Source organism: Mastomys coucha, unplaced genomic scaffold (assembly GCF_008632895.1).
Source record: "Mastomys coucha isolate ucsf_1 unplaced genomic scaffold, UCSF_Mcou_1 pScaffold18, whole genome shotgun sequence".
Taxonomy (NCBI): domain Eukaryota; kingdom Metazoa; phylum Chordata; class Mammalia; order Rodentia; family Muridae; genus Mastomys; species Mastomys coucha.
Window position 1 is genome coordinate 86906991 of NW_022196900.1, and position 10242 is coordinate 86917232.

Below are 10242 nucleotides of genomic sequence, written 5' to 3' on the forward strand. Positions count from 1 at the left end.
TGCTCTTCTCTTTTGTATGTTACACTGGGGAAACGGAGGCAGGAGGAAGATTGTAATAAGGCCAGGAGCCAGAAGGCTGGGGAAGGGGTTCGAAGCCAGCCTCGGGCCGGGCTGTGCCAAGGTCCATGCACAGCCCCATGTTGGCATCTCCTAAGCCCCCCACTTCTTCCCCGCCCCCTGGGCCCCCCCTCCCGGCAGCCTGGTCACTCCGTGCGCGCTCCCGCGCCTTTCGCCCGGCGCTCCCTACGCGGCAGCGCGCGCTCGCCCCAGCGGGCGGGCACAGCGGTTGTGTGGCCTGCGAGTTTCCCCGAGTTCACACAGGCCCTGCTGTTGGCATGGCAACCGGGCAACCTGTTCCAGAGCCGCCGGCCCGCCCGCTCCGCACACGCCGCTGCCACCGCCGGAGCCGGGGCCGGCGCCGCTCCCATGATGCACCGCGTCAGCCCAGTCCCCAGTGGGCCGCCATGTTGTCGGAGTGAAAGGTAAGGGGGAGCGAGAGCGCCGGCGAGCGAAGATCGGGGGGCCGGAATCCATCTTCATCCTACCGCTCCGCCCGTGAGTATCCGCGCCCCGGTGGCCCTAAACCGTGCTCCGAACCCCCAGCGAGCCGATGCGCCCCTCGTATTGGCGTTTGGCAGCGGTTGGCGGGGCGAGAAGGGCTTAGAGACGCCGCCGGGCCTGGCGGAGGCTCCGCGCTCGCTCCGCTCGTACGTGTTTGGGAGGCGGCAGCGAGGCCCTATTGTTATCCGCGAGGAGGGGGTGGGGAGCGGGCCGCGGCCGGAGCCCGGCCCGCAGCTGGCGGCAGCTCCGTGCCTCCGTTCGGCCCTGCTTGGGAGTCCCTGGAGGTTGGTGTTGCCGTTCGGCTCGGCTTTTTTTTTTTTTTTGTATTTATTTATTTATTTTTGGATGGGTCTGAGAAGCCCCAGGTCCTCTCCTGTGGCCGTGGAGTGGGAGATTCTGTGCTCCCCGCGGGCTCCTTCGACTTCTAGAGCTTCCGTGGCTGCGCCGAGGGAGGAACAATACATCGCTTTAGAAAGCAGAGGTGGGCCCCAGTCCTCGGGCGAGCCCCCGCCGGTGGTGGGGGAGTGGGCGATTTTGCAAGCCTTTAATGTGGAGAGGTGACCATCAGGAAGTTTCGGATCGCTTTTTAAGCTCCTGGGTTTCTTGTGGCCTTTTGTTTCTGTGAGAGCTTGTGGTTTTTTTTTTTTCCCCCTTGAGGAGGGGGGTGTTCTTCCTCTCTGAGCCTCTCTCCGTGTTGGTGTGCTTTCCTCTCCAAGGGGCTTTCAGTAGGTAGTACTAGGAAAAACATGTAGTTAGTTACACAGTGCTACAGCTTCGGTCCTCACAAACGCGGTGGGTAAACATGGGTCATTTGTTTTACTCATCAGTACCACTCCCACGTTAAGTGAAGAACACTCCTGTAACTTTTCTCCGGTGACGTTTCCCCACTCTTCCCAAGAGCTCCCCTCCCACATCGCGAAGAACTCCCACACAGATGACCAGAGAAGGCTTTATCCTCACCATAACTTTGAAAGGATTGTTCGTTTTTATTGTGCAAATTACGATAACGCTTCGTTACACTTGATCATTTCGCTCACCCCATTAATTACTGGGATTATTAAGATGATTTATGAGGGCTTTTGGGCGTTCAGTTTTTAAAGCCAGTTACTTCTGAAGGTAGGATTGTAGCTTTTTAGCTTTTTGTTTTGGTGTAAAAGTTACTAATGTGGTTCTCCCTTTAAGATAAGCAGCTTCCTTTGGGGTTTTTTAGCAAACATTTTTGACCCTTCACTCATTGTAACTTTGTAACACACTTGGGGCTGCGGATCTTTGGCTGAAGGTTTGGAAGTACTGGGTTCTGAACTTTTAGTAGTTTGCCTTTCCACGCCTGAATTCATCTTGTCCAAGGCCACAGCTTTTTGAAGTAGGGGTTTGTTTAGTTTGGGTCTGTGAACTGCTTTAAGATAAATTTATGTCCACAGAGGGCTTGTTCAGTGTAGTAAAAATAAACACCTTTTAAACCTGAGCCCCTTAGTAACAGGGGATAGATTAAACCATGCTGCTTTGTTTAAAGAAAACTCCTATTAGTGATATTTAAAAAAAAACTAAAAACAAAGTACAGTGTGATTTTTACAGTTTGAAAGCTAGGAAGTACCTAGACTTGCTACTTCATTGTATTTGTTTTTAAATGGTAATATCATTGCTTAAAAACCCCACATTTTAAATACGGAACATAACTTTTTGGTGAGCGTTGAGAGTCCCCTAAAAGGCATCGCCAGTTTCTGGTTTTCTGGTACTTAGGTGACAGATTATTATTTTTGTTCTGTCATTGCCAAGATGTTACAAAATCCTCTTGGACACACGCACTTGTTTAGGTGTTTGCTCAGTTTTAAGTGCCCCTCTTGCCAGGCTTTCTCTTGTTTGAGAAGCTGCCTTGCCTCATTAGGTAAAGCAGGAAGTCTCAGAACTTCCAGACAGCCTTACACAGGCCAGTTGTTTTGTTCTAATATTTTTGTAAGTGACCCCTCCCCAGTTATATTTTAGAATGAGATTGCTTTCAGGGACAATCTTTTATTACTTGTTTGTTTACTTACTGGTTTTTGAGGCAGGATTTCTCTGTATAGCTCTGCCTATCTTGGAACTCACTCTGTAGACTAGGCTGACCTCGAACTCAGAGATCCATCTGACTCAGCCTCAGATTCCTGAGTGTACAATCACCGGCCAACTAAATTTTTTCTTAATATGAAAATTCATAGGTAACTTTGCAGCTCTTTTATGTTAGAAAATACTGCATTTACTATTTTATGAATCCGCTTGGTGATTGAGGCTCTGTTGACTTGACTGGTGTGGGTAACTGAATTGTGGACTCTTAAGCATAGTGATTTGAGAAAATTTAGAACTTTCTGCATACCTTTCAACTTAGTGATTAAAAGCTATCAAAAACCAAGGCATGGGGGGAAAACTTTCTTTGGAAGCTGACATTGTTAGTTTGGTGATAAAACTTGATTTTTGCATCATTTGGCCTGAAGTAAAGATAAAGAGATGGAGATTTTCTTGTAGAAGCAAATGTACTATGTGGTATGAGTGGACTGAGGTTCTTAGAGAACCAAGTGAAGAGAGTTAGGCTGGTGTGTACTTTGCAGAGGCTGATAATGAAACAGCTGTACTTTTCTGAGTTTGTACTTGAGCCTAGACAGCATTTTATTCATGAGAGCTTAGAAGGCTAAAACTATTGCAGTGTAAGGTTTAATTGATGTGTGTGTGTAGGTAGGTAGAAGGGTATTGGAATTTTTGACTTACATTAGGCATTTCCAAAGTAGAGGTTTGGTTTTTGTCTTTTGTTTTTTTGAGAGAATTTTACTGTTCTCCATGTTTGCCTTAAACTCACAGTGTAACTCCCTTGGCCTTAGAATATTAGCAGCCCTCTTGTTTTAGTCTCCCAGAGTGCTGGGGTTACAGACTAGGTTTTACAGATTGCATATTCCATGTGACCTCTACTAGCTTTATAACCTGAATCAGTTGTGAGATGCTAGGATTACTTTTCTGGGAGGTTACTTGCCTAGTGAGAGAAGATAGTTGGAGGCTGCAGAGATGCTCAATGCTTTTAAAAGCGACTTGTGCTTTTGTGTTTGGTTCCCAGCACTCACATGCTTCAGTCATTCTTGACTCCAGTTTTAGAGGATATTATACCTCTGGTCTTCACAGACACTGCATGTACATGATACACACACACACACACACACACACACACGTAAAACATGCAAAATAAGACTAAATATTTTAAAAAAGACAGAAAACAGGTTTCTCATTTGTTTGAACAGTGTTACCAACCTTGGAAGTTCTCTGGTGGTTGCAGGCAGACTACCCTAATTGGTAACCAGATTACTTTGTTCATACAAATGTAATTATTTGGTTTTATGGAACTTAAGTAGCAGTGGTTCCTAGTAGCATTTGATTTCTTTGTTGTATTTCCAGAGTTTAATCTACTACAGTTACTCATAGGGGTCGTCGTGGCTTACATCTTTAATCCCATACTTCAGACTGGCAGATCTCAGTGAGTTCAAGGCCAGCCTGCTCTACATACCAAGTTGTAGACCAGCCAGGACTGCATGAGGAGATCAAAACCAAAACAAATGAAAAAAATAGTGATACTGTTGCTAGGATTCTAGAAGGAACCAGGGTTTGTTTCAAAATAGCTTGAGATCTCTGTTGCTAGCTGGATGGCTATGGGCTCCTCCTAACTTCTGTAATGTTTTACTTGTAAAAACAGGGCTAATAATGCTTCCCTTTCAGTGTTTCTGTGGTGAGATAATGTCTGCCATGTATTTGCTACCTTGTGACTGGTGAGACAGACCTGTTTTTTACAGTGAGGTTTAGAACCAGCAAAGTGAGTTGGGTTTGTCTTGTCCTCTTTCTAGTTAATCAATAACGCACATGATAGCATTGTATTTGTAAGGTATTGGTAAAAGTCTTGATTTTTCCTATGTTATAAAAACACAGCTGATCTTCGTATTGTCTCACAAACATGTTAGATATTTTAAAGGGTCCTTTTAAGTTACAGAGTCTAAGCCATAGGCCTTTGTTTGGTTATTAACATGTTTGTTACAGCTGTAAATTCTTTTAAAGCTAATTAGGGCTGGAGGCCGGGAGGATCCATGGGATTGAATCTGCTGAGGCTGGGATGGAGTCCAGGGGATTGAATCTAGGGCCTGTTCAGGCTAGGCCAGCACTCCATTGAGTTACACCTCCACCCTATAAACTTAAGGATGCTTTCAAAAGTTTCTGGTCACAGTCCTGTTGATGCATGTCTGTAATCCCAGCACCCGGGAGATGGGAGTAGGATCAGTAGTTCTTGGCCAGCTTTGGCTACCTTTTAATTTCAAAGTCAGCCTGGGTTACATGAAATCTCACCTCAGGGGAAAAAAAGCTGTATATTTTTAACACAGTTGACTTAAGAAGAAAGTCAGTTGAGTAGGGAATCTGTTGGTTACATTTTGATTCCATATTGCTATTTTGCTTGTTTGTTTACTTTTTTACTTATGTGGTTCTAGGGCTCCAACCTAGGTCCTAGCATATTAGGCAAGTTCCTTGTCTGTCTGTCTGTCTGTCTGTCTGTCTTTCTTTTTTTTTGTGACAGGGTTTCTCTGTGTAGCCCTGGCTGTCCTGGAACTCACTCTGTAGACCAGGCTGGCCTTGAACTCAGAAATCTGTCTGCTTCTGCCTCCCAAGTGCTGGGATTAAAGGCATGTGCCACCCCCTCCAGGTTTGAAAATTTTTTTAAAGATATATTTATTTGTTTTATGTATATGAGTACACTGTAGCTATCTTCAGACATCCTAGAAGAGGTCACTGGATTCCCTTATGGATGGTTGTGAGCCACCAGGTGGTTGCTGGGACTTGAACTCAGGACCTTTGGAAGAGCAGTCAGTGCTCTTAGCCGCCGAGCCGTCTCCAGCCTGCTCCTTGTCTTTCTGTGATTACTTTTTAGCAAAGCTCTGGTTACTGTAGTGGGCCCTCACCCAGCACTGTTGGAGCACCTGCTGCTGTTGACCTTTATTTCTGTACACACAGGCCCAGCAGCTTCAAAGCAGGTTCAGTTCAGGAAACTATTACAAGACACTTGACTTCTTGGTAGAGACAGTATTGACTTGCAGAAGAGAGGGAATTGTTTAGCATTTTGTACGCGAATGTATGGAGTTGTTTTTTACAAATGCAAGCATTTAACATTTGTTAACTTTGTTCTCAGGTGTTGGTGGAATGAGCGTTGCATGTGTCTTGAAGAGAAAAGCAGTGCTTTGGCAGGACTCTTTCAGCCCCCACCTGAAACATCACCCTCAAGAACCAGCTAATCCCAACATGCCTGTTGTTTTGACATCTGGAACAGGGTCGCAAGCGCAGCCACAGCCAGCTGCAAATCAGGCTCTTGCAGCTGGGACACACTCCAGCCCTGTGCCAGGATCCATAGGAGTTGCAGGCCGCTCCCAGGACGACGCTATGGTGGACTACTTCTTTCAGAGGCAGCATGGTGAGCAGCTTGGGGGAGGAGGCAGTGGTGGAGGCGGCTATAACACTAGCAAACACCGATGGCCTACAGGGGATAACATTCATGCAGAGCACCAGGTAAAAAGTTCCCTATTTCAGCTTTGAACCTTGTCACCACTGTCTGCTTTCAGTGACTGTCTTATTTAGTTTGTTGTAAACAAGAGTCATTTGCTTTAAAGAATGGTTGGTTATGGCAACTGCCACTGGCTTGTTCACCATTCTGGTGTTATATAGTAAATTCACTAAAGAAATCTCAACAGTGTTTCAATGTTCACAAGGTATTTCTAGGAATATCTTTTAACAGAATATTTTCACCATTGACATGCTCTTAAGAATTGTTTGGGTTTACAGGACAATGTAAAGCAAAGGTTTTTTGTTCTGTTTGGGTGACTTATCTTTAAGATCCTGTTATTTGGAAACAATGTGAGAATGTTTAAATTCCCAGGAAGAACTAAACTTGACAGATGTTGTAAGTTGAAAATTAAAAGAATTACTGAAATAGAAAGATATTATGGTTGAAAGTGGGGGGCAATTAAGAAATCAGTAGCTCATTTGAGATTTGTCATTCAAAATGAGGTTGATTGTACCTTTTAGGTTTCAACCATCTTTCTTTTGTTCTAAGAATTTAGTTGATATTCATTAAATTTTTTTATTAATTTTTTTCATTAACTTTTTTTTTGAGAGACAGGGTCTTATGTAGGTCATGTAGAGCAGGCTGGCCTTGAATCCACAGGGGTTGGCCAGTACTGGGATTAAAGACTTGAGCTCTATTTATGTTTTAAAACATAAATCTATTTTACTGACAAAATTTAGCCTGGTCTGTTTCCTGAGGATTAGACTTAATCAAATGATTAAGTCTACTTTTGGCAAGTGGGTATGGTGCCATTTGTAAAGATTCATTTAATACTGTCAGTTCAGTGCTTATTAGAAAAAGGAAACGGTTAACTTTTCTAGGGTGTCTAGTTTTTTTTTTCTATTCTATTTCAAAGACATAAGCAAGCACAGTTGCAAGTCTAATTTTTCAGTTACATGCTTCTTGAACTCGCCAGGAAGGATAGTAGTTATTTTTGTTATTTGTGTGTGTATGCATGTGTGGTGTATTTGTTTTATGTGTGTGTGTGTATTTGTGTGTTTGTAGGTGTGTGTGTATCTTTGTATTTGTGTGCGTTTGTAGGTGTGTGTATTTGTGTGTGTTTGTAGGTGTGTGTGTGTGTATCTGTGTGTGTTTGTAGGTGTGCACATGCCTGAGAGCCAGACAAGGCTGTCAGGTGTCTTTCTCTACTGTTTTCTACCTTAACCACCTCCCCCCCCCACAACCACAAGGTTTCTCCATATAACCCTGGCTGTCCTGGAACTCACTCTGTAGATCAAGTTGGCCTCAAACTCAGAAATCCACCTGCCTCTGCCTCCCAAGTGCTGGGATTAAAGGCGTGCACCACCACTGCCCAGCTTATTTCTGTTTTTTTCAAGACAGGGTTTCTCTGTGTAACAGCCCTGGCTATCCTGAAACTCTGTAGGTCAGGCTGGCCTCAAACTCAACAAAGAAATCCTCTTGCCTCTGCCTAAAGTGCTGGGATTAAAGGCTTGTGCTTAGGTTTTGAGACTGATTGCTTACTGAATTTAGAGTTGTGTGCGTTGGCTAGATTGGCTGGCATTGAGTCCCTGGGTTCACATGGCTTGCTATCCCACCAAGGCTGGGTTATAGATACATGCTCTTTTTTTTTTTTAAAAAGATTCATTTATTTATTATATGAAAGTATACTGTAGCTGTCTTCAGACACACCAGAGGGCATCAGATCTCATCAGAGATGTGAGTTACCATGTGGTTGCTGGGATTTGAACTCAGGACCTTCAGAAGAGCAGTCAGTGCTCCTAACTGCTGAGCCATCTCTCCAGCCCCCCAGATACATGCTCTTACATTTAGCTTTTATGTTAGTGCTGGGGATCTCGAGGCTTCATGGCTTAGTGGCAAATACTTTATTTACCCAATGATCCATCTGTCCAGCTCTTATATCATTCTTTTTTTTTTTAAAGATTCTATTTACTTTATGTATGTGAGTACACTAGTTATCTTCAGACATACTATAAGAGGACATCAGATCCCATTACAGATGGTTGTGAGTCACCATGTGGGAATTGAACTCAGGACCTCTTGAAGAGCAGTAAGTACTCATACCCACTGAGCCATCTATCCAGCCCTCATTCATTTTTTTAAAAATAATTTTTATTATATTTTATTTGTATGTGTAGGTGTGTGTAGACACAATGTGTCCAGATCAGAGGACAGGTTGTAATCAGGCTTACTGCTGAGCACCATCACTCGTCCAGCCATCTTGGCAGCCCAGCCCCTGATTGTTGATTGTTTCTTTTTTCTTTTCTTTTCTTTTTTTTGTTTCTGTTTTTTTGGAGGTGGGGATTGAAACAGGGATTCTCTGTGTAGCCCTGGCTGTTCTTGAACACTCTCTGTAGACCAGGCTGGCCTTGAACTCACATAGATCCACCTGCCTCTGCCTCCTGACTACTGGGATTACAGATGTGCCACTTGAGTAGATCACAAATCTTTGTTTTACTGGCAATGGCATATGTAGAGTCCACTAATGATAAGGAAATGTCTTGTGTTCCTCAGTTTTAGTTCTTATTCTGTGCTTAAAGCATGGCACTGTATTTTTTTACTGTTAGAGCATGGTTACCCCTTTTTTCTTGGCTGAAGATAGAATTCAGGCTTGAGCTTCGTAGGCAAGACCTCTCTGTCTGATTCACCACATCCTAAGAAGGTATTGATGAAATGTCCTCATCTCAGTATCAGTCTATCCACTTTAGCATGGGAGAAAGGCTTGGGTGCTGGATGTAGTGTCACATACCAGCACTGAGGGAGAGAGTGGCGGGTGGTGGTGGAAAGGCAGGCAGATCTCCCAAGTTGGAGGCCAGTCTGCTCTATGGAGCGAGTTCCAGGATAGCCTGGACTGTACAGAGGAACCCTGTCTTGAAAAAGCAAGTAAAAAAAAAAAGTTGGAAGAAATTTTTGATTTCATGATTCCCTAACTTTGTGGCTTTTCAATAAGATTGTAGAAAAAGAAGGTAGTAGAGGAAAAGTTGAATGCCAGGCTAAGATACTGAATAGTGTGTTGGGAGGTAGGGGCACAGTGGTAGAGACCTCTGGGTGGCTCATGTAGTTATGGGGGGTATCCATACAAATAATTTCTTGCACAGTAGTATAGTATAATGCCCCGCCCCCCCCCTTTTTTTGTTTGTGGGTAATTGAGGCAGAAACTTTCTCTGCATCCCTGCCTTGCCTGGCATTTGAAGTGTTCCTCTTTCCTTTTCCTGAGTGCTGGGATGACAGCTATGTCTGGTTTGGTTTTAGTATTTGTCTCACCTTTTGGAACGAGCTGTACTGTAGGGAGGAGGTTTTGGTGTCTTTTCCCCTGGAAGTATTCTGTGATTTTATGTTAACTTAGGACACAACAGTTTAGTTTTGTCCTAAGACAGATGAGTGGGTCTTGTAGCTCAGCTATCTTGGAAATGCAAGGCTTGTGACAAGGAGTGGAGAGAATACTGGGGAGGGCTGTGCAGGTTTGTTTGTGTTTTGTTTTGTTTAAAGCCAGCCAAGGTGGCTAACTTCCTGTTTACCTAGCACTCAGCAGGAGGAGCACCAGAACAAAAGGGACATAACTAAGTGGGGATTCTGCCCTTCTGCCCTTCTCAGCCGAGGTTACTAGAGACACAAGAGGCTGTGGGATCTATGGGAGCCAGACAGGGTGGGTCTAGGTACTGAGCTGCTTAGTTTCTGAATTGAATCCTTTCAGTTCTGTGGGGTAGCTAAGACTCTTGTGCTTTTGTACGGGACAAGAAACTGAAGTATAGTTATGAGGCAGACCTTAGTGCTGGCACGACAGGAGTGCTCCACCACCATGCCCAGTCAATGTAGTTTTGAAGTAAGCCTGGCTTCACTGTGGAATCTCTGGGTAGACTTTTGCCATCCCGGGAAGACATGCTGAACCCCAGAGAATCATTGTAGCAAAAGTAGCATATTTTTAGGGGAACGAGTTCCTTTACTGGAAAGGTAGAGATCCTAGACTTAGTAGTAGATAAATATAAATGATGTAGACTCATGGTACTGCACTCATGGTACGGCAGTTCTGTCCCATGAACTGTATGTGCTTATTGTGTGTTCTGTTTTTATGAGGTTTTTTTTTTTTT

At 44.2% G+C, this 10242-nt stretch overlaps 1 protein-coding gene across 22 annotated transcripts in view; it reads left to right on the forward strand.

Annotated features, from left to right (window-relative positions):
• The first annotated feature begins 260 nt into the window (after positions 1-260).
• The window catches only part of Pum1 (pumilio RNA binding family member 1), a 121999-nt gene continuing 112017 nt past the window's right edge, over positions 261-10242 (forward strand). For 3 of the 22 annotated variants that reach the window (XM_031378836.1, XM_031378839.1, XM_031378850.1), the window contains exons 1-2: positions 319-555; positions 5747-6120. In XM_031378836.1, coding sequence (XP_031234696.1) covers positions 5758-6120 — 363 coding nt within the window. In that variant the 5' untranslated portion in view covers positions 319-555; positions 5747-5757. Of the gene's footprint in view, positions 556-5746; positions 6121-10242 lie in introns of those variants that run through there. The other 19 variants (XM_031378853.1, XM_031378854.1, XM_031378855.1 and 16 more) reach the window with 13 other exon arrangements.